Genomic DNA, 22965 nt, shown 5'->3' on the forward strand with positions numbered 1-22965 from the left:
GGTTCTGGCCCAGTTCAGTGTCTTCTCTGGTGGGGATACTGAGACTGGGGGCCGTGCAATCACCTGCCAAGGTCACACACGGGAGGCTGCTGACTCAGCATTCCCCACCCACACTTTTCATTCCCTATGACCACTCCTGCAAGTCCGGATCCACTTCTTTTTTTCTTTCTTTTAATTATATTTTATTGATTATGCTATTACAGTTGTCCCAAATTTTCCCCCTTTGTCCCCATCCACCCAGCTTCCCCTACTCCCTCAGGCAGTCCCCCCACCATTGTTCATGTCCATGGGTCATGCGTATCAGTCCTTTGGCTACTCCACTTCCTATACTGTACTTTACATCCCCATGGCTGTCCTGTAACTACCTATTTGTACTTATTAATCCCCTCACCTCTTCACCCATTCCCCCACCCCCCTCCCGTCTGTCAACCATTAAAATGCTCTCCGTATCCATGATTCTGTCTCTGTTTTTCTTGTTGGCTTAGTTTGTTTTTTAGATTCAGTTGTTGGTAGATATGTATTTATAACCATTTTATTGTTCATAGTTTGTATTTTCTTCATTTTCTTAAATAAGTCCCTTTAACATGTCATATAATAATGCTTTGGTGATGATGAACTCCTTAATTTTTTTTCTTGTCTAGGAAGCTCTTTATCTAATGAGCTTTATCACCCTTCAATTCTAAATGATATCTTTGCTGAGTCGAGCAATCTTGGCTGTAGGTCCTTGCTTTTCATGACTTTGAATATTCATTGCCAGTCCCTTCTAACCTGCAAAGTTTCTTTTGAGAAATCAGCTGACAGTCCTATGGGAACTACCCTGCAGGTAACTAACTGCTTTTCTCTTACTGCATTTATGATTCTCTCTTTATCTTTAACCTTTGGCGTTTTAATTATGATGTGTCTTGGAGTGGCCTCTTTGCATCCATCTTGTTTGGGATTCTCTTGCTTCCTGGACTTGCATGTCTATTTCCTTCACCAAATTAGAGAAGTTTTCTTTCACTGTTTTTTCAGATAGATTTCCAATGTCTTGCTCTTTCTCTTCTCCTACTGGCAGCCCCATGATGGGAATGATGGACCTCTTGAAGTTGTCCCAGAGACTCCTTACAATATCCTCATTTTTTTTATTCTTTTTTCTTCTCACTGTTCTGCGTGGTTGTTGGGTTTTTTGTTTGTTTGTTTCCTTGTGTTCAAAATCATTGATTTGATTCTCAGCTTCATCCATTCTATTGTTGTTTCCCTGTAAATAGTTTTTTATTTCAGTTAGTGTGTCCTTCATTTCTGACTGGATCTTTTTTATACTCTTGAAGTCCTCACTAAGTTCCCTGAGCATCCTTACAACCAGTGTTTTGAACTCTGCATCTGATAGATTGCTTATCTCCATTTTGTTTAGCTCTTTTTCTGGAGCTTTGATCTGTTCTGTCATTTAAGCCATGTTTGTCTCCTCATTTTGGTAGCCTCCGTGTGTTTATTTTTATTTATTAGGTAGAGCTGCTATGACTTCCTGTCTTGGTAGTGTGGCCTAATGTAGTAGGTTTCCTCTAGGGTCCCATGGCACAGCCCACCCTTTCACCCAAGCTGGGTACTCTAGGTGCACTCTTCATGTGGGCTGAGTACACCCTCCTCTTGTAGTTAAGCCTTGGTTGCTGTTGGCAGGTCAATGGGAGGGATTTACCCAGGCCAGTCAGCTGCAAGGACTGGCTGTGACCACTGACCACCCACCTCCACCCTCCATGGAGGATCAGCTGTGCAGAGGCAGGGTGGTGGTTCTCCTATGTGGTCTGCAGTTTCCACTGTGAGCTCAAGCACTAGGGCTTTCCAAGTGGTGAAGGGCAAGGTCAGCCCCTACCTGTGTTCTGCCTGGGGCCACCCTGCCTGAGCTATAAAGCAATCTGAGATGCTGCTACCTGTGCTGGGCTGGAGATTCCCAGGGGAAGCCAAGCTGTGAATCTAGGCTGACTGCTGCTAGTGCTGGGCCTCGGGCCACTTAGCAAGAAGTACAGGGGCTGGGGGCTCACTGAGGCCAGCTGTTGCTTGTTTGATAGGATTTAGGAAGTTGTGAAGCATCAGCCAAGACCAGCCATGCATATGGAAAAGTCACAGTTAACAGTTTGGGTGGGCCCGTAAGTTGTGTGGGATGGAGACAGAGGATCTCCAGGGTGAGGCTAACAGTGTTAGCCAGGTTGATGGAGTCTCAGATATGGCACCTGCCAGCCAGCTCTGTGGCTCTGTGGAGGGAGGGCTCAGAAAACAGACAATGGCCTCTGCCCGCCTCTCTGTCTGGGAGAAAACTGTCTCCCAGCTCTTGTCTTGATGCCAGACACTTCAGGTTCTCCCTGTATGCCACTGGTGCTTTTCAAGCAGCTACCCTGGTGCTAGAGTTCAGAAGTAGTGAGTCTGAGTAAGCCCATGTGTAGGTTCTTTAAGGGTAACTGTTTGGGACTCCAGAAGTTTCTTCTACCAACTCAATCCTCAGTGGTTTTTGCAGCCAGGAGTTGTGGGGACTTATCTTCCTGGCACTGGTACCCTGGGCTGGGGGCCTGGTGTGGGGCTGGGACTTCTTGTTCCTGAGATATCCCTCCCGAATTTTTATCCACCACACATGGATGTGGGACCAGCCTGTTTCACATCTGTGCCCCTCCTACCAGTCTGGATGGATGTGGTTTCTTTAATTCCACAGCTGTCAGAATCCCATTCAACTTGATTTCTGATGGTCCTGAGTGATGTTGTTCTATAATTTAGTTACAATTTTGATGTGGTTGTGTAAAGAGGTGAGCCGTGTCTGCCTGTGCCACCATCTTGACAGGAAGTCCTGGATCTACTTCTCAGAGAGTCACAGACCCAGTCCTGCATCCCTGTCAGACCTGTCCCCCCATTCCCTGCACCCCTATGATCCATGGGCAGGTAAGGGGTGGGTGGGCAGCCAGCCTCCTCCCCTCCCCCAAGTGCAAGTGCACAGCTCCTCCCAGTAGGTGCTAAGGAGAGTGCTAGGGCTTCCTCTGGTGGAGAAGCAGGGAACTGCAGGACTCCAGAGGGAGGGAGCTGGTCTTGTGGCAAAAATAAACCAGCTTCATTTGTGGGTGACATGATTACATTCACAGAAAAGCCAGAGTGTTCTACAAACACAAGAACAAGTGAATTTAGCAGCACTGTGAGATATAAAATCAACATGCAAAAATATTGTACTTCTAAATATCTACCAATGATTGAGAAATAAACATAATACTATTTGCTATAGAATACAAACACTCAAACACTAGGAATAAATGTAACGAAAGGTGTGCAAGGTCTCTACATCAACAACTACAAAACATTGATGAAAGAAATTTTAAAAGTCTTAAATAGATAAAGATATGTGTCTTGACTGTTAAGATATCCACTCTCCCTATATTGATTTATATCAATCATGCAATCCAAACTGACGTCCCAGCAGCCTTACTGTTTGCAGAAATTGACATTCTGATTCTAAAGTTAATATGAAAAGGTAAAGGAGCTGGAATATCCCAGACCATCTATGACCATCTAGAGGGAAAAGAACAATTGTGGAAAACTCATCCTTTCCAATTTTAATAATTAAGACAGTGCAGTACCGAGGGCAGGGTGTACACAGAGACACAAGGAATGAAACAGAGCCTGGATACGCACGCAGATCATCACTAGAATTATGACAATAGTGTCACTGATACTGAGCAGGTAGCTGGTGGCCTTTCCAACGAATGGTGCTATGGACAAGTGCATGGAGAAAATGGGACTCGAGCCTTACTTACATTGCGCACACAAATTAATTCGAGATGGATGTATATAAAATGTGGGTGTTGACACTGTCAAGCTTCTAGACCCAAACTGGAGAATATTTTCTTTTTTTATTTGTTTAGATTTTGTTTATTTATTTTTAGAGAGAGAGGAAGGGAAGGAGAAAGAGAGGGAAAGAAACATCAATGTGTGGTTGCCTCTCGTGCACCCCCTACTGGGGACCTGGTCCACAACCCAGGCATGTGCCCTGACTGGGAATCGAACCAGCGACCCTTTGGTTCGCAGGCTGGCATTCAACCCACTGAGCTACACCCGCCAGGGCCAAAAAAGGAGAATATTTTCATTACAGTGGAATAGGTCTCAGCAATGAAGAGGGAATGAGGTACAAATCACAGGACAACCTCGATGACTCTCAAAATTGGTATGCCAAGTCAAAGAATTCAGATGCAACATGTGTGATCCCGTTCATGTGAGGATCTGGAACCACAAAACTAACCTCTGGCGATTAAAATCACAGTGGCGGCTGCCTTTGGGGTGGAGGGTAAAGTCTTGACTGGAAAGAGACATGAGTCATTTCAGGTAATGAAAACGTTTTATATCATGTTTGGGGTGATGGTCACAAAAGTTTTATAAACACCAAAACTCATCACACTGGACTCTCAAGTTCTGTGAATTCTGTGTATATCAGTTTTATCACAATCTAAAAAAATGCACACACCCAGGGGTGGGCACGTATGTGGATAGGAAGACAATATCTATTAAGATATCACATCTCCCCAGGTCCATCACAGATTCGATACAATCCCAATCAAAACCCTAGCAAGTTATTTTGTGGGTGTCAGCTAGCTGACTCTACAGTTCGTGTGGAAATGGAAAAGACACAGAAAAGCTGACATGATATTGAAGAAAAAGAACAAAATTGGAGGACTGACACTCTTCGACTTCAAGACTTGCTACAGATCTATGATGCTGCTGATGAGGAATAAACACGTAGATCCATAGACTAGAATAGAGCGCCCGGAACCAGAACCAGCTGGCCCTCGACAAAGAGGCACAGGCAATTCAGTGGAGAAAAGACACTCTTTTCAACCAACAGTCATCAACTAAATATCCACATGCAAAAAAAAAAAAATGAATCTTGACAAAGACCTTTCACAGAAATTAATTCAAAATGGACCATTTTGAATTAAGTTTTATTAATTTAGGTTTATTAAACCTAACATTTAGGTTTATTAATTCAAAATAAACTTAAATGTAAAACACAAAACTATAAAACTTCTAGAAGATAACATAGAAAATCTAGATGACCTTAGGTTTGGCAATGAGTTTTAGATACAATACCGAAGGTATGATCTATGAAAGAAAAAATTGATAAATTGTACTTCATAAAAATTATAAAGTTCTGCTCTATAAGAGATAATGTTAACAGAACGAAAAGATGAGCTACGGAGTGGGAGAAATTCTTTGCAGAGCACATACCCAATAAAGAAAACTGTTATTTAATATACGAAGAACTCGTAAACCTCAACAATAAAAGCAGGCGACCCAAATAAAAGTCAGCGAGAGGAACATGAAATACTCCACACGCTCTGTGAGCTCCAGGCATCCTTCTGCCTGCTCCAGTCAGGTGGTTCTTGTCCCCAACCTCATCCCTGACGATGACCTGGATGGCAGTGGGCTCGCAGGCTGTTCAGAAGTGCCGTGAGGGAGGAGGTTGTCAGGGGGCCCCAGTGACCAGGAGGCCCAGGGGAGAGTGAGGAGATGGGGTGGTTGACAGGCCAGGTTAGGAGGTGGCGGGCAGGGGTGGTGAGGCCTAACTGGGGCAGCGTTCAGCGGAAGCTGGCACTGTCTGCTTGTTATCTCTGTCACTTCCAACGGCCTGGCCCTCTGCTGATGGTGCTCAGACCCCAAGATAACAAGGCCCCGCTGCGACAGCGGAACTGCCTAGATAGCCCCCACACAGGGACGTCGTTGCACCTGGAATAGGGTCTCCCGTTCGGGGTGGGGGCAACAGGGTGAGGATGCTTCGTGCTGTTCCCTCCCAAAGCAGACAAGGGGGACTGTGTCAGACCCTCTCTGGAAGTGAGGTGGGCAGGACTGAGCCCTTTTTGTGAATACAAAATTGTGGGGAGGAGTGACAATGGTGTCGCTGACCTGAGAGCACCTCCCTGCACTTCTTTAAAGGTGGCCCACAGACTGTGGATTCCTCGTGGGGAGACGGTTGGGGTGGGAATGACTGGTTGCATAGAGTTGCATAGAGACAACACCACAGTCCCTGGGTGCAGCCATGCCTGAAGACCTCCTGAGGGAGCCCTCACTGCACCTGGCAGAAGAGAGGGGTCTAATTAATACTGGCAGCTGGAAGGGGAGCTCCCTCAGCACCAGGGGTCAGCTGACTGAAAGATGGAGGAATGTTCAACGTCCAGCTCCTAGCCCATGGCAGGACCAGGAGGCCCGGGCACGTGGAAGGGACTAGAGGGCACTGTATGGGTATGATAGCTCCTCTTCTCTTAGCCTTAACCCGACTGGATTAGACATCTCAGCCACCAGAGCCTAGGAAGCCAGGACCCACATGGTGGGGTGGCTTGTCCTCTGCTTGGATGCATACCCTCCATGTTGGGTGACAGTCTGGGGTGATTTGGACCCATGAGAGCTGTGAGTACCCAGATAAGTGGTTGGGCATATGTCACATGGAAGTCTCTGTCTGAATCTCCCACTTCCTCCACGCTGCATTGGAGGAGGGCTGCACACCCCTCCTCTGACCCCCTCCTGGCCTGCAACAATAAATGGGGAGGGACAGAGGGCTGGGCAATAGCAGCAGGGAGCGGCCAAGGTAAGCACACCCTGCCAAACCCCAACAGCTGGGTGTCCGGGCTCCGAGCAGCTGAGCCTCATCTGCCACAGCAAGACCTCAGACTCCAGGCCTGAGCCGACTGACCCTGACCCCGACCCCGGGGTCCTGCACTCCATCTGCATCCCACACCCTGCAGACCCCAGCCTGGCCCAGCCCCCAGCTGGGCCCTCCAGTCCCTCCTTACTCCTTGCAGATGCTGAACCTGCTGGTGCTGGCCCTGCCCCTCCTGCTGAGCCTGGTCCATGCGGCCCCTGGTGAGTCCTGACCCGGGCCAGCCCTGTCCCTGCCCTTCACCCCACACCCCCAGGCCCCACTATGGCTGGGTGGGTTCACAGAAGCCCAGGTCTGTGTGGGCACAGGGGCCAAGCTGTGTCCTGTCCTGAGGGTGCTTTCTGCCCCAGCCCCGAGGCAGGCCCTGGAGAGAGTGGGCATCGTCGGGGGGCAGGAGGCCCCTGGGAGCAAATGGCCCTGGCAGGTGAGCCTGAGACTCAGATATCAGTACTGGATCCACTTCTGCGGGGGCTCCCTCATCCACCCCCAGTGGGTGCTGACTGCCGCCCACTGCGTTGGACCGTGAGTGTCTGTGTGGCCTGGTGGGTGGGGTAGGGTGGGGCTCCACCCTCCCTCCCAGGTGTCCAGGATGCTGCTCAGCCCCCTGAGTGGGTGGCCCCTCTCTCCAGGAAAACCAGAGACCCTGCAGACCTGCGGGTGCAGCTGCGGGAGCAGCACCTCTACTACCGGGACAGGCTGCTTCCCGTCAGCCGGATCCTTCCGCACCCCAACTACTACACCGCTGAGAACGGGGCGGACATCGCCCTGCTGGAGCTCCAGGACCCCGTGAGCATCTCCAGCCACGTCCAGCTGGTCACTCTGCCTCCTGCGTCGGAAACCTTCCCCCCGGGGACGTCGTGCTGGGTGACAGGCTGGGGCAATCTGAACAGTAATGGTGAGTACTGGGGACAGCTGGAGGGCTTGGGGGAGTGGGGGCTGCTCACATCCATGACCCAGCTCTGGGGTTCCCATTGGGGGAGGGGTCCCAGCAGCTGCCCGAGGACAGTGATCGCCTCCCCACTCACCCTCAGAACCCCTGCCACCGCCATACCCGCTGCAGCAGGTGAAGGTCCCCATCGTGGAAAACAGCCTGTGTGACTCGGAGTACCACACTGGCCTGTACACGGGGGACAACGTCCAGATCGTCCATGACGACATGATGTGTGCCGGGAACAGGAAAAAGGACTCCTGCCAGGTGGGCCCTGTCCTCCCCAGAGTCCCCAGCCTCCCCAGCGTCTCCAGCCACTGCTGACCCCTCTCCTCCCCAGGGTGACTCTGGAGGGCCCCTGGTCTGCAAGGTCAACGGCACCTGGCTGCAGGCAGGTGTGGTCAGCTGGCGCAAAGGCTGCACCCGGCCCAACAGGCCCGGCATCTACACCCGTGTCACCCAGTACCTGGACTGGATCCACCAGTACGTCCCCGAGAAGCTCTGAGCCCTCCCCTGGGGCTGCCACCCGGGTCTGTGGAGGACCCCGCCCCCTCCTGTCCCCACACCACTGCTCCCTGCCCTTCCAGGTGTCACCTTCACCACCTTCCCTGTTCCTTGCGCTGATCTCCCTGCCTTCCCTACCCTCAGCCCAGGGAGCAGGTGGCAGGCACCAACCCTCATTAAAGCACATGGAGAACACGCGTGGTTGTGTCCATGTCTCTGGCTGTGGGCGTCCCTGAGGGGCAGGGGGAGGAGGTGGGGCAGCCCACACAGCCACTGTCTGTCCCTGGGGGTCCCCGGACCCTGAGCCCTGGGCACTGGGGTGGGGACAGCCCCCTCCCCAGCCCCTGGTGCCGGGGGCCCATGTCTCTGTGGTGAGCAGCCACGTGTATTCAGGACACGGAAAGCAACACAGAACATGTACAAGACAATTCTAGGGGCGCCCAGGGGCCCAGCCATGGGGTCAGAACATGTCACCTTGGCCCCCTCCACACCCTGTGTCCCTCCAGCCACACAGGGCCCTCCCCCCTCCCTCCACAGCACGGCCCCCAGCCCCTCCCGGGCCACAGTGTACAGGGACGGGGGCAGTTGTGCGTCTGCCTGCCCTTCACTTCTACGGGATTGAGCGATTGTAGCACTTTTGATTCACCGACTACCGTGTCCTGACGTTCTCCCGTGGCTGCGCACACCCGGAATGTCTGTGGCTGTACCAGCGAGCGGGCCGAGGCCTGGGCTCCACGCTCCCTCTGTCCCGAGAAGCCAGGAGTGTGTGGCACCCCGCCCCAGCCACAGGGGGCCAGGCCTCTAGGCCCTCTCCAATCCGCCATGCTGGGAGGCGGGGGTGGCATCTCATAACAGTTTCAATGAGCATTTGTATGGTTTTTGATGTGGGCAGCCCCTTCCCCACTGAAGCCCTTCCCCTTAGCGGGAAAGGGGACAGGTGCTGTCCACCTGCAGCACTGGGGACGGCACCCTCAGGCCCACGTGCGCTTCCACCCCCTTGGCCGCCCTGGTTGCTGGGCCAGCTTCCCCGTCACTGTCCTGCCAGTGAGCCTGTCGCTCTTCTGCGTCAGGCTGCCGCTCCTCTCAGGTCGCCTGCGCGCACCGGCTCCTTAGCCGGCAGGTCCGCTGCCCCCGCTGCAGACACTGCAGGTCCGGGCGGGAAGGGCCTCTGCCCCCACTCACCCTGAGCCCCCCCTGCTGTGGAAGCCGTGATGGGGGAGATGCCAACCCTCCTCACGTTCCTTTGGTCTTTGATCGTTTCATTGCGGCCAGAATGCACGCCCTCCCTAGGTCTTGAAGGCCACAGACGAAGCGGGCACTTCCGTCTTTCTCCCTCCCGCCTGCCCCGCACTCCGCGATTGCCGCAGCGGTTGGGGGGTGACCTCCTTGGATCGCTCACCTTATACAAGCACATGGACACTTAGTTCTAAGTGTCCGTTGTGCTGGAGGACCCTGAGGGACAAGAAGCCACAGGCCTCCTCCAGTGGGTGTGGAAGGAAGGAAAGATGGATGGGCAGGGCCTGGGGCTGAGACCCCCCGGATGGGGCAAGCAGGGAGGAGGCTGGGTGCCCTGGCCTCCCCTTATCTGGTCCTGGGATCTCGAGGAACTGAGCCAGTGGCAAGTGACAGATGAAGTGATTGTTGGCTTATCAGGGTCAAGCTGGCCTTCTGCTGTGGGCTGGAAGGCCAGTGCGGGCTGTGAGGGGACAGCCCTCCCTCTGTGCCCCCATGGCCTCCTGGGTGGGCCCACGTGGGCCATGTTCACTGGGCTGCAGGTGGCCCGTCCCCCAGGGCCGGGAGAGGGAGGCTCTGTGGGGCACGACGCCCCTCCCTGTGCTCTCCTGGAAAATGGGCAGAAACCAGGCCAGTCAGAGTCCCCGAGGGGACCACATGGATGGTTCCCAGAATTCCTTGCTTGACAGCAGGCCCGGAACCCTGAGGGTCAAGGGCCCTGCAAGGGGCCATGTGATGGGTGCCAGTGGGGAGGGAAGGGCTCAGTGCTCCAGGTGAACTGTACTGGGACAGCTGAGGGCCCTGACGTCCTCTCCTGTGGGGACCAGGCAGGGCACTGGGGGTCCGGAAGGCAGAGAACCTGTTACTCTAGACCCAGTCCTCCAGCCCACACACGGGGAGATGTGAGGCCTTCCAGAGCCTGGGAAGGCTGGCCTGGGCTCCAACCCTAGGCCCCCAAGCTGGACAGAAAGGGCCATTTCCTCTCCCCCAGGGCACCACCTAGGTGTGTGGCTGTCACAGGTTTAGCACAGGCCCTGCACACAGAAGTAGCCCACTGTCTTCTCTGTTCATCATCAGAGTAATGGGGGCCCATGCACCTCTGAGCGAGGCTCTGGGCCTGGTGCTGCTGGGAAGGAGGCAAGTCTGCGCCCCAAGAAGCTCCGTCCTGGTGCGTGTCAGACAGCCTGCCCCGTGCCTGAGTTTCCCCACATCTACAAGAGGGCTCTCTCATCCGGCCTGTTGTTTGGAGCTAGGGATGGGGGCCAGGAAAGTCGCAGCCCCTTCCTGAGACCCCCAGCCAGCTCGGTCATCAGGCCCTGGCCTGATCTAGGACAGTTAGGAAGGGCTGCCTGCACTGGGCAGCTGGGGCTGTGCCTGTCTAATCACTGGGGGGGCCACGGGACCTAGGGGTAGGTATGGGGACAGGGACACTGGAGAGGGCGAGTTGGGAAAAGTCCAGTCACAGGGCCTGAGCTGTCTCTGCAGGTCGCAGCTGGCCTGGACCTGGGACGGTTCTGAAGAATGCTCCAGACCAGAGTCCCCAAGGACAGAGGGGAGGAGCTGATGTGCCCACAAAAACTAGGGAGAACCTCCAGAAGGGGGCAGCACTTAACCATCGCCTTTGCCCAGGTGAGGAGAAAAGGCTCAGGTTTGCAACCTGGATGTCTGGGGCTGGGGCTGGCCTGGCTGTGGTCTGACTGTGTGCCCCTGAGACAGACACTCACTGTCTGGACTTAGGGCCCAAGTGGGGCGAATGGAGGAGATAAGCCCTCCCTTCCGGGTGTGCAGGAGGAACAGGTCCGGCGGGCAGGGAGCCGGACCGAAGCCCCTCCTCCACCCTCCCTCACTCCGGGGGCGTGGGGCGGGGTTGACTGCAAGGGACAGTGGAATGCCGTGTGATTTGACTACGGTGGTGGTTACATGACTATGCGTTTGTCCAACTCAAATCGTGAGCTGAAAATTGGCCAAGCTTCATTATGTGTGTATGTAAGATATACACACAAATGCTGATATTTTTAAATTTTAAATTATGAAAGACTTTTCCTAAAAACATTTGTCTTGAAATATCTGAGCACCGACCTATTTTTCTTCCCCCAAATCAGTAATTTTCTGTGACCAAGCCTTGGAGCACACAGACCGACCTTTGGCTGATGCATGTTACCGAAGCCCGTGGTAGCGATTTCCCGCCGTGCGGTCCCAGGCCAGCCAGCACATCTTCCTGAACCTCACCGCAGACCGCATCTGTAAACGGGTTGCTCCCTGGGAGTGTGGCGGATGACTGTGTCTGCAACCACGGGGTCTGGAGTGGTGGCAGGCCCTCAGACTGGTGGGTGTCCCCTCCTCCTTCCTCATTTCTGGACTTCTGCTCCTGGGCTGGCCCCCTGCAACCTTGGCTCCGCCCAGGAAGAACCCTCCAGGGCACCTAAGCCACCCCCACTGCGCCCTCTCCTGGGCCTCTCCCAGCCCACCTCCACCAGCCCTTGCCATCTCCCCTTCCTTCCAACCCTCGCCCAGGTCACAACAGCAATCTGCTCCCGACAAGCGTGTCACTGAGACCCCGGGAGATGCCTCCTGTGTCCCAAGCCTCCACTGGATGCCTAGACCTGCACCCGCATCAGGAAAGGTGACCTAAGTGACAACAGCAGCAGTGTCTCAGTCAACGGGGAGCCTGGCTCCAGGGCTGGGCCCTGCCACTGGCTGGGTAGGGAGACTCCAGGTCCCAGAGGCAAGCCCTGGGCAAAGGGGACTGCCTGGGGCTGGCTTTGCCCTTTGCCCCCTCTCCCCTGTGTTTGGGGCAGTGGCGCCCTGGCCAGGTCTGTGTGAACAAGGTACCTGTGTGCTCACGTGTAAGCATCCCCACCCCCAGGATCCCCTCTCCACCTAGACCAACTGTAGGAATTTGAGTTGACACTAAGAACCCAGGAAGGAGGAACTGGGGGTTCAGGTTAGATCCCCCTGGAGCATCTAGCTGATGATCTTTGTGTTAGATTGGAAAAGGGTCTCAAAGTCTGGATGGTACTAAATGCTATTCCTGCTAATTGTTAAAATGCAGTTCAGTATTTTGCAGGTATGGCTGTAAACAGGATGAGCTTGACAGAAACCCAATTGGATAAGCGTAGCCAACTGCAAAGAGGAAATCAATGTGTAATTTACCAACTAGCGTGTGTAAGCAGGGGCTAAAGCTCCCTTCAAGAAGACAGATCTTTGGCTGCGAGTCCCCTGTCTCCTTCACTTGCTTCAAGTAAATAAAACTACCCAATAACCACCACATCTCGTTTTTGAATAAAATGTCCGAAGAGATGAACCCCTGGAGTTCAGTAACAAATGTGACTCAGATGGGGCTCTTCTAAAGGGGCTCCCTCTCAGCCTGGCGTGGATGCGGCAGCTCGTCCAGGGCTTCCTCACCTGGATCTTCACCGCACAGAGAATCTACTCCATGGGAGCCTCCCGCTGGTGCCGGCCTCCAGAACAGCTGCCTGGTTCGCCTTGACAGCAAAGCAGAGTGGACGCCCGAACCTGTGTCATTCAGAGCTTCAGAATGGAAGGAAGTACTTGGGGCCCCGTAGTCGCTTTCATTAGTGTGTCTGTTCCCATTTGGGTGTTGGGTTGCCGGGAGTACTTGGCAGGACGGACAGCAAGCCAAGGCAGGGGCGGGGAGGGAGACACGTGCCGCCCACTCACTCAGCAGCCCTGAGCCGGGGCCAGTGACACTGCCGGCTGTTCCAAGCATCACAAGCAGGGACAGCACCGGAGGAGGGGAGTCCTTGAGACTGAGCTTGGAAAGGGGCCTCTGTAGCGATTTCCCTAGGACAGAAAGCCTTTACTAGCTGAGAAAGAAAGCCTTTATAACTGTGTGTTAATTCCAAGGTCTAGAAGGAGGAGAAGGGGGAGTACCTAGAAGCTAGTTAAAGTATATAACCCCTGAACCCCAATAGTCAGGGCACTCAGATTAGCTGAGTGCCCACTGCAGCCTTTTTGCTCGTGTATTTCCTAGATAAATCTGCTATTTCATTTCTACTATACACGTCTCTTGATTGAATTCTTGTCTTGCGAGCGAGGCAAGAATCAAGGAGGGGAAGGCCCCCTGACTCAGGGCTCCCTGGTAACAGAAGGATAGTTTTGGGCGTAGGGTTGTTGGAAGGGTTCGGGCCGCTTGGGCAGGCGCTGTCTCTAGGACTCCAGACCCAGAGCCCGACCTAGTCCAACCCTGGAGAGCTGAGGAACTCCTGCAGGGCAATGCAAGGCACCCTCGGGCACCCATCTCCGGTCTGGTTGTCCGGTTGCTAGGGAACTCTGGGTCCCTGACAGGATTTTCGGTGGGCAGAGATTATGGGATCAGAGTGTCCAACACCCTGTAGCTTATGTTTGCGTTTGCCTTATATATAAACGCACCAGCTGTAGGAAATACAGATTTGATCCCCCAATGCACCCCATTGGGGTGCAGCCTCCGGAACCAGATAAAAAGAACTCTGTTTATTTGACTGAAAGAAGTTAAGCGCTTACATAAATTAGGAAATGTAACAGACGGATCAATGGTAGGAAACTGGCTGTCCTGTCCCAGGCAGCCTTGCTCCAAGCTGGGAGTCGTCTCTCGTGCGTTCGGGAGGCAACGCTTTCTAAGTGCAGGCCCTTTGCTTTCCCGGGTCTCCTACTCCCAGCCGTCTGCAGAAGACTCCCACTGTTCTCCTCCTTGGAAGGGTAAGTGTAAAAAAGTTACGTGCCACATCTCTTCAAAAATCTCAATGGTATAAAGAGATGTTCTATTAGTAGGTGTGATTTCAGAAATTTGACTAAAGGTGTGGTAACAGAGGCCAAATATTGGTGCCAGGAAGAGAGAAAAAAATCTGCTGTGACTTAAAAATGGAGTCTGCGTCAGCTTTACTGGCCTTGCAAACTGTAGCAGTAGAATCAACCACATGTATGTACATTTTGGGCAACAGAAGCCAAAAGGTTGGGCTTCCTGGCCACATGATGTGGGAGAAGGTTGGAAGTGACACAGGGAAATGAATTGCTTTTAGTGTGATGGAAAAATTTGTTAAGACTTTTAGAGTGGTCTTAAAAAGTCATGGACCGGACCAGCGTTCGCTCCTATGAAGGAACAGACACCGGCAAGGATGGCTTTGGGGTCACTGACTCTGGGTGGCAACAGTGTCCTGCATCCCTTGTGTCAGAGCCCCAGTCAAGACAAGAAGAATCGTGAGACCCCAGCTTCCTCCTGAACAGCAGCCCATTATCCCCCTTCTCTCCTCCAAACCTGTAGGGGCTGGGAGTGGGGCAGGTTGAAGTGAGAGAGGTCACTCCCTGCATCCATAGGCAAGATGGAGTGCTTCTAAGCTGTGTCCCCTCCTTGGGGAGTGGCCCCCACTTAGCTAGGACACAAGCCCCTATAGCTGTGGGAGTCTGCTGACTGGCAGTGGAATGGGCTGACTGGGCACCCGCCCTGCTGTGGAAGCAGCAGCGTGGAGCAGCCCAAGGCTTCACCGCAGTCAGAGGCAGCCACGGGGGTGTAGCACAGAGCACAGCACTGCTGAGTGTGACCTGGGAGACGGGTGCCGCGAGACCATACCACCCAGTCGATTGGCTCCGAGTGGTGGCAAGTAAGCCAAGCTGGTAAGTCAGGCACCCTGGGCCTGCCCTCTGCCTCTCACAGAGACACGGGGGCAAGCCCTGGGGGGTTTCTGAACCGTCTTCTCTAGGAGTGCAGAAGCCAGAGGGCTAAGAGGAGCTTGGGCCCGGGACTGGGTAGGAGGTGACTCTGCCAGCATGGGTATCTGTGGCTGGAGAGAAGAGGTAAGGCCAGGTGTGCATGGGTGAGTAGCCCCTCGTGGCATCACTGACTCTCCTTATTTTTCCCTCCTGTTTCATTCTGGTTCAAGCAACCTCTGCCCATGGCTGTTTCCTGTCTTCACGTTCAGTCTGCAGCTCCTAATGTTCCAAACTGGGGACAGAAGGCGGAGGAGCCACAGCCTGTGAAAGATGGAACCCGTGGGTTATATGGACCCCAGGGGATCTGCTCACTTCAAGCGTCATCCCCGCCCCTCTGGGCAGTGGGTGTGGGGACAGAGAGGTAGAAAGCGAGTGGTGGTTTTCCCTGTATCCTGATCTTCGGAGGCACGGCAGTCTCTGAGCTGCAGCTGTGTCGCTGGCTAACTTGCAGATGGTGGCTAACAGGATGCACCCTCCTGTGTGTGTGCGTGCGTGTGTGTGCGCAAACGCATGTATACACACGTACACACAGACTGTATTTCCTGGGAGTGCCTCCTGCCCTCACAGGGGCTTCTCTGCAGGGCCATTGTCCCAGGAATGCAGGTGCTGAGAGACTTCCTCCCAAGCCGTCTTCCTTCGGTAGGAATTCCTCACCACCTGCTCCACGGTGTGTCTTATTGATACGGACACCGGCCTGCAGTGTCCTCGACATTGTGGCTGAGACGAGATAAATTCACACGGACTACCGAGTCCTGCGGAGGAAAAGGGATGGTACAGCCACTCTCTCAAGAGGAGAGCACCCACCCTTGCCTTGACAGGCTTTTATTGGCTTAATTTGCATAGGAATACAGGGCGTATGTGGAAAGCTCATCAATCACTGTCAGGCAGTAAGGATCAAACAATAGATAACACACAGAGAACTCTGAGGGCTTATTCTGAGTCAGGGTCAGTTAGCTAAAGGGCCATAAAACTTGGGGGAAACAAACTCATTTCATCCTTGGACCCTTATCATTTAAATTGAGGGTATTAGCAAAGCAGGTTTCACAGGATTTTATGTATACTTTCTTAGGCCTGATCTCCCAGGGGAACCCGCCCTTTCAAGCACAGGGCCACACCCACCTCTGGCATTGTTTCAGGCTTTTGTCGAGCAGGGTAAGGAAGGCGGCCAAGAGATCAGGAGACTTCTTGCAGACAGAATGAGGACTAAGGCTATGTCAAAGCTGAGGGGCTAGGGTCCATCACCCCCTTTCTCCATAGACCCCCAAGTCCTTCCCTCATGACAACTGTCTTAGGTCATCTCTCCCTTGAGGAATCTTACCCATCATTGGCTAACCGGTCATGCACTGGAGGCCAGGCAGGGTGAAGTAAAGTGGGCAGAGGCGGTGCTCCTGCCAGAGAGATAAGCTTTGTCTCCTTAGTGGCTTAGAGTCCCAAGGTCTCTCACTCAGCCTTAGCCATGGGGGGTTACAGCTTCTGAAACCAGGCAGGGAGGTTCCCAACATCTTATTAGGTACAGTTCTTCACTCAGCCACAGGGCAAGTATCACTGTGCCTCAGACACCATGGGACACCAACTGGATATTATGCACTGAAACCTCTCGTTTGTCCAAATGTGGACCTTGGCCAGGCCATCTGTCATGGAAACTTGTAAGTCAAGGTCATGAACAAGTTTCTTGTAACTAGTGCAAATAACCCGAGGAGGCAGAACTGTCATTTCTGATATCCCATCCCCCTTTAGGATCGCTGTTCTTCATCCACTGGGCTCCCCCTTTCTGCAAGTCACTTCCTGTCCAGATCCTACCTGTCCTTCCAAGTCCTAGATAGACATACCTACACCTTAGAAGAGCAGTAAGTGATTCCTGAATAACAATCTGGCTTGATGCCCTGGATCACATGGGAAGAAGACTCTAACGTGCCAGCACCTTCCCCTTTCCCTCCCTTACGGGCATCAGTTCTGAAAGGCTTGGACTCTGTGTCCTTAGGTTGGCTGTCACTGTGGGCCATCTTGCTCATTAGATCCCCACCAGAATGTGAGTTTGTGATGGTGGGGTCTCAGTCTCCTTGATGTTTCCCCTACTTCCGTCTTACCTCTTATGGCACATGTCACCTGTTGGAGTAGTGCTCTCTTTATGCACTCCTGTCTCTAGGAATCCCAGAACCTAGCAAACCCCAACTTTCATAAGTCAGGCAACCAGAGAAGTCCAGCCCTCTAACTCAATGTCGTATTTTTGACCATGTTCAGCAGGAAGCAGCTACAGAAGTACGACTCTCATCTCCAGCCCCTCAAGGATGAGAAGTGGAAAATCTCAGGAGGAATTGTTAGACAGGACAAGGGTCTGAAGGTCTGGACAGTTCTTACTAAATCATGTTCTTGCTACATGGTAAAATGTAGCACACTATTTTTGCAGACGCAGCTGTAAACAGGATGAGCTTGACAGGAACCCAACCAGAAAAGTGTAGCCAACTGCAAAGAAGAAATCAATGTGTAATTAACCACATATTGTGTATAAGCAATGGCTGAGCCTTCTTTCCAGAAGGCAGACCTTTGAATGTGAATCCTGTACCCTTTACTTACTGCAAGTAAATAAAACTATCTAATGACAACCACGTCTCATTCTTGAATAGAACACCCCAAGTGGCAAACCCCTTGAGTTTGGTAACACTTGCATTAATAGGGAGACTGGGAGCAGTGGGGGGATGGTTGGGGGAAGGTACTTTCCTGAGGCAACACAGCCGACAGTGGAAACAGGGGTGGGAGTTCTCAGGACCCACACGGTCCCTGACCCAAGGGCCACCTTCAGAGTGCCCTCATTCTCACACCCAATCAGAAGCGTACATGCAGGATCCTTCTCCTTGGGGCACCAAGGTCAGGCCCGCAGTCCAGCCGCATGTATCCGGCCTCTCCGCCACAACTTTTAGGTGAGGGTTCAGTGGGACCCCAAAGGTTCATAGAGTGAGCCACTTTCTGTAAAAACCCAGTCAGCCTGCCCTCATCATTCTCACTAACTCTTCCAAACACCTACAACTTTTTGCGATGTTACCCCAGCTGTCACCCAGCACGCTGCCCCAGGAAGGACTCTAAGTGCAGCAGACGCGAGGGTGACAGGGCTGCCATGCTCTGAGAGCAACACAGGTGCCCCTCCAGTGTCAGCAAGGTGATGTCCGCATCCCCCGAGGCAGACAGGCTCTGGTTGAACTTGGGGTGGTGGGTTACTTCCACTGCCTTCTGCAACTGGTCATGGGTCATAGAGTCTCAGCTGCCCAACTTGGACCCTGAAGCCACAAACTCCAAGTTCTCCCTGGGGGAAAGGGACCAAAACTTCTCAGAGGAGTTTGGGGATACACAGAGCTGGGGAGGGGCCCACAGGAAGCCCACCTCCTGCACACAGCATACCTCCCCCACCTCTGCCTCCACCCACCTGAAGCTCAGTGAGGGGATGGGACCTACTCCTGGCCCAACACCATGGGCAGCAGTCAGCATCCACTCTGGGCGGGTGAGGGAGCCCCCACACCTGCGCTCCCACAGGCCACACTTCGTGCTACAGAACCTCAGGCTGACCTGCCGCGGACACTGCCTGGCCGAGACACCGCACATTCCCATGGTGCCCGCCGACTCGTGCCCTGGGCCCGGGTCTGAAGAAGCAAGTTGAGGGACCATCAGAGACCCAGACCGTGACCTTCCCAGAGCTCAGGAACAGGTGAAGTTTTCACACGGGGACAGTCTCCACGCCTCCAGGGCTTGTCCTGGAAGCACTGAGGGCACAGGATGCAGTCAGGATTCATCCGGAGTTACAGGCGTGAAGCCCCCCCACCCCTGGCAGGGGAGGGTTAAAAACAGCAGCCACAGTATCTGCAGGGGGAGAAAGCCAGAGTGAGGGACCAGGGCTGGGACCCTGGGGTCTGGGAATAGAGAGGGCGTGGGTCTGTGCAGAGACGGAGTCCTCACCACGCCGGGTCTCTGCCCTCGGCTCCTGGGGTCTCTGAGTTCCTTCTCTCTCCTACAGAGGAAGTGGGCCGGGGTGACAGCCCATCTCTGGGGGACCACGGGCACGAATAGGGCTTCTCAGATAAATGAGGCTAGTGAGGCTGGCAGAAGACACCGTGAGCACTTGGGGCTCATGAAGCAGGACAGGCCCAGGGCACAGAGCACGGTGACAGAGCTGTGGGCCGCTGCTTTGTGGGGCAGGGCCCAGCTGCTAAGTGAGGGACTGTGGGAAGCAGTGACTCCTTGAAAGAAGAACAGAGTCACAGAAGTGGGTGACAAAGAAGGCATGGTAGGGTTGGCCTCTCTGCATCAGCCAGTCCTCCATCTCTCCAGCTCCCTTTCTTCATCTGGGACACCCGCTGTCCTTGGGGATGAAGGATTTGCTTCTTTGGGGCCTGGAGCCTGCTTGTCCCAGTGAATCTGACATTTTCATTGCTCCAAAATAGCTCGAAGTGGCCCTCCAGTGGCAGACTGAGGCTGAAGGAGGAGAAGGAGGTCCAGGAGAGGGGCAACACCTACCAGAGCACATTCAGGAGCAGAGGCTAGCATGGGCCCGACGTCCTCTCACCGGGCCCTGCCCTGCTCTGAGGGCCAGGGTGGGGTATCAGGAATGACTTAATTGGGACCTCTCAATGACTCTAGAAGCGAGGACTCCATGTCCCACCCAATTTGTTTCCCAAACTTGAGGCCCCGCGGTATTTTGGTGGTGGTCTTTGTGCTTGCCGTGGGGAGCACAGGGGCATCAGAGGTCCTTCTCCTCCCCAGCCACACCCCAGGCCAGGTGCCCTCGCTCCAGCCCACGCTGACTCACAGCTGCGTCAGGAGCCTCATTCACACCTAGCACAGGGGAGAGGCTAAGAGTCTGATTCAGCCCAGGGGAAAAGGAAAAAAAGCCCAGTGCCCGCCTCAGGAGGACCCAGGCAGCCCGTTCATTTTCTCCCAAGCTGGTTCTTCAAACAGCACCCAGGACCCAAGGACTCCAGACAGAAGGCTCCCAAAAACCCTGAGGCCCAGCGCTTCCAGGGACCCAGTGGGACCTGTCACAGTTCGGCTGGACGCAGAGCCTAGACATGCAAAGGGTCTTTCCTCATAACAAATGCACCTTTGGTGGGGAGACGGGGCAGACCACGTATTTCCAGTCTGAGCCCCAGGGGGCACTTTGGACAAACCCCTGTGCAAATGAAAAAGTGCGGTCTTCAAGGAGGCCGTGTGTTAGGGGCGATAACTTACAGGGCAGCTTAGCCCAGCACCCATGCGGTCCTGGGCGGCCACCCGCTGGAAGGCTGAGGAAAGCCAGGGACATACATGACAATCACACCAACACACATACAGGCGCACACACATACAGGTGCACACACATACAGACGCACACACAGAGACACACACACCTGCACATCTGAACGGCCACATGCATGCACACATGTGCACACTCACATATGGGGTTGCCCGAAAAACGTGTTCGCTTTTCCCGTACCACGGCCCTGGTAGCGCTCGGTTGTCTCCAACTTCATCCGAAACAACTTTGCTGGATTGTATTGTGACAGCTGTCATATCAGCATGCGTTTTTAAAAAACTTATCAGAATGGTGAATTTTTGTGTAGCCATTTTAATGCTGAAGATGGAAGAAAGCAGGCAACATCTGTGGCATATTACACTGTATTATTTCAAGAAAGGTAAAAACGCAACTGAAATGCAGAAAGAGATTTGTGCACAGTATGGAGAAGGTGCTGTGACTGATCGAACGTGTCAAAGGTGGTTTGTGAAGTTGCGTGCTGGAGATTTCTCGTGGGATGATGCTCAGGTAGACCAGTTGAAGTTGAGAGCGATCAAATCGAGACATTAATGGAGGACAATCAGCGTTCTGCCATGCGCGAGACAGCTGACATAAAATATCCTAATCAATAAAGTTATTGGGGAAAATGAAAAATGCGTCTTTTATGTCATGGAAAAAACCAAGCGGACACCTAGGCCCACCCCACACGCACTCAAATGCACGGAGAGAGGCACATGTGCCCACACGCAGACCTGCGTCCAGTCCCGCACAGGCGTTCAGGGGGCCCCTGAAAAAATGTCGGAACTCGGGCTGAGCGGCTCAGCCCAGGATGGAGTCCACATGGGTCTCCTGGCCAGGGCTGGCAGGAAGAAGTGGGTACTCGCAGCTGGGTGCCACCACCTCTCCCAACTGGCCGGCCCCACCCCTGAGTGGGAGCAGTGAGCACTTGGCTGCTCCTGTACGGGCTCCAGGGGGAACGGCAGGTCACTCAGCCCGTCGTCCGTCAGTCATCTCCAGGGAGGAGGCACATGCAGTCCTGATGGGAAGTGGTCTGGGGTCCTACCACAGGCAGGCACACAGGCAGCGGGTTGGTTCTGCAGCAGTAAATGCAGACCAGCTTTGGGAGCAAGGGCCCGGAGCCAGGATGGCCAAGAGCAGCCCTGCTCAGCAAGCAGATCCCACCCGGGCCCTTCCCCAGGACCAGACCCCCAGGATGCCGTGTCAGAGGCGGTTCAGGCTCCAGGCCTTAGGGGCCCAGTATCGTGGTGCCTTTTCCCCTCTGGGGAACCACAGGTCTCTGGGGTTTCACAGCTAAGTCCCCTCTTGCCCCCTGACTGTGGTGGTCTCCAGCTACTTCCGAGACTGGCCCCTCCATTATTACAGATCCTCTATTTCTAATGGGGTCTTTCCCTGGCATGCCAAGATGCCCACAGGGGCCTTTAAGGTCAGGCAGGGGTCTTACTCTGTGACTCTGTTTGGGGACGGCTCAGTGAGGCAGACTTTGAAACCCATCACCAGTGGCAGAACATGAATTCACTTGAGTGAGGGGACAGCCCCACACTCCATATCCTTGCCCCTCGTGGCCTGTCCCCTAGATACTCACCACACAGTGTTCTCCTCTGCCCTGAGCCTGGACATCGTGTCTCGGGGCAGATTCTGAGGCGGCTGCCTCTTCCCAGGGTCCTGGACAAATAGGTGGGAAGGGAGGAGAGAGCGTGCTAATTTCTCAGAAAGGACCTCCCTGTCTCCTGGAGCCTGCACTCTCCCGGACTCCAGAGCTAGTAGATGCTACAGAACAGGACGGAGACGGGTGGGTCGAGCAAGATCTGTGTGTCTCAGCCACCTCCGGGCCCCAGATGGGACTGACTTTGGATCCTCCCTTACTCACCTCCAGACCTGCCCCCAGCCGAGCAGGGGCGGGCAGTACAGCCGCACCCTCACCTTGTGTGACTGAAACAAAGTGGGGCTTGGGGCCACTTGTTCACAACCTGGATTAAAACCCCTCCTGTACTCCTGGACCCGTCTTGGGGTGAGGGTCTTGAATCACGTGGTAGGAAATGCTTTGCAACTGCACTAGCTGTTTCCACACTGCTCAGGGGGGTGTACATCAACTCCACCCCTTGATGGGGGGCGGGGGTGAGAGTGTTCATTTCTCAACAACTGTGCAAACACATGGTTTCATTGTGCTTTTAAATTTTTTTCCAATCTGACGAATGTGAAACTGTATTTCCTTTTATTTTCCTCAGTATTTCTCTGAGAAGGAGGCCAATCAATGCTGATGGCCATCCAGGTGTGTCTTCTGAGAGTGGTATGCAGGGTCTTTCCCGTAAGCGCCTCGTTTCCTTTGCCCCCACCATTCTGCTGAGTTAACTTCCTCCTTTGTGGGGTAGACCCCTAAATATTTCTTTCAATGAGTGCCTGTAGGCGATAAACACTCTTGATGTTTCACGCTTTGTAATATCACTATTTTGCCCTCAGTGTTCCATGACAGTTTACCTGGGAATAAAATTTTATATCGACAGTAGTTGTTCCTTCCCCTTTAACGGCGTCGCTCCAGGCTCTCCCGCTATCTATCGCTGTCGACCAGAAGCCTGCCGACTCTCACAGGCATTTCTTTTTAGGCTAAACGATCACTTGTTCCTGCTGGCTTCTAATGTTTCCATTTTGCAGTTTTACTAAAAT

At 53.7% G+C, this 22965-nt stretch overlaps 1 protein-coding gene across 2 annotated transcripts; it reads left to right on the forward strand.

The window, feature by feature from the left end:
- The first annotated feature begins 812 nt into the window (after positions 1 to 812).
- Positions 813 to 8282, forward strand: LOC112298273 (tryptase beta-2). Of its 2 annotated transcripts, none has more exons than XM_053927789.1 (6): positions 813 to 823; positions 6798 to 6858; positions 7006 to 7177; positions 7285 to 7550; positions 7687 to 7850; positions 7924 to 8282. In XM_053927789.1, the coding sequence occupies exons 2-6, from the start codon at positions 6798 to 6800 to the stop codon at positions 8086 to 8088; spliced, it is 828 nt and encodes a 275-aa protein (XP_053783764.1). In that variant the 5' UTR covers positions 813 to 823; the 3' UTR covers positions 8089 to 8282. The 2 variants fall into 2 exon arrangements, with proteins under 2 accessions (XP_053783764.1, XP_024408922.2); XM_024553154.3 differs by lacking the exon at positions 813 to 823 and adding an exon at positions 6519 to 6583.
- Positions 8283 to 22965: the final 14683 nt, after the last annotated feature.

This window comes from Desmodus rotundus, chromosome 1 (genome assembly GCF_022682495.2).
Source record: "Desmodus rotundus isolate HL8 chromosome 1, HLdesRot8A.1, whole genome shotgun sequence".
NCBI classification, from domain to species: domain Eukaryota; kingdom Metazoa; phylum Chordata; class Mammalia; order Chiroptera; family Phyllostomidae; genus Desmodus; species Desmodus rotundus.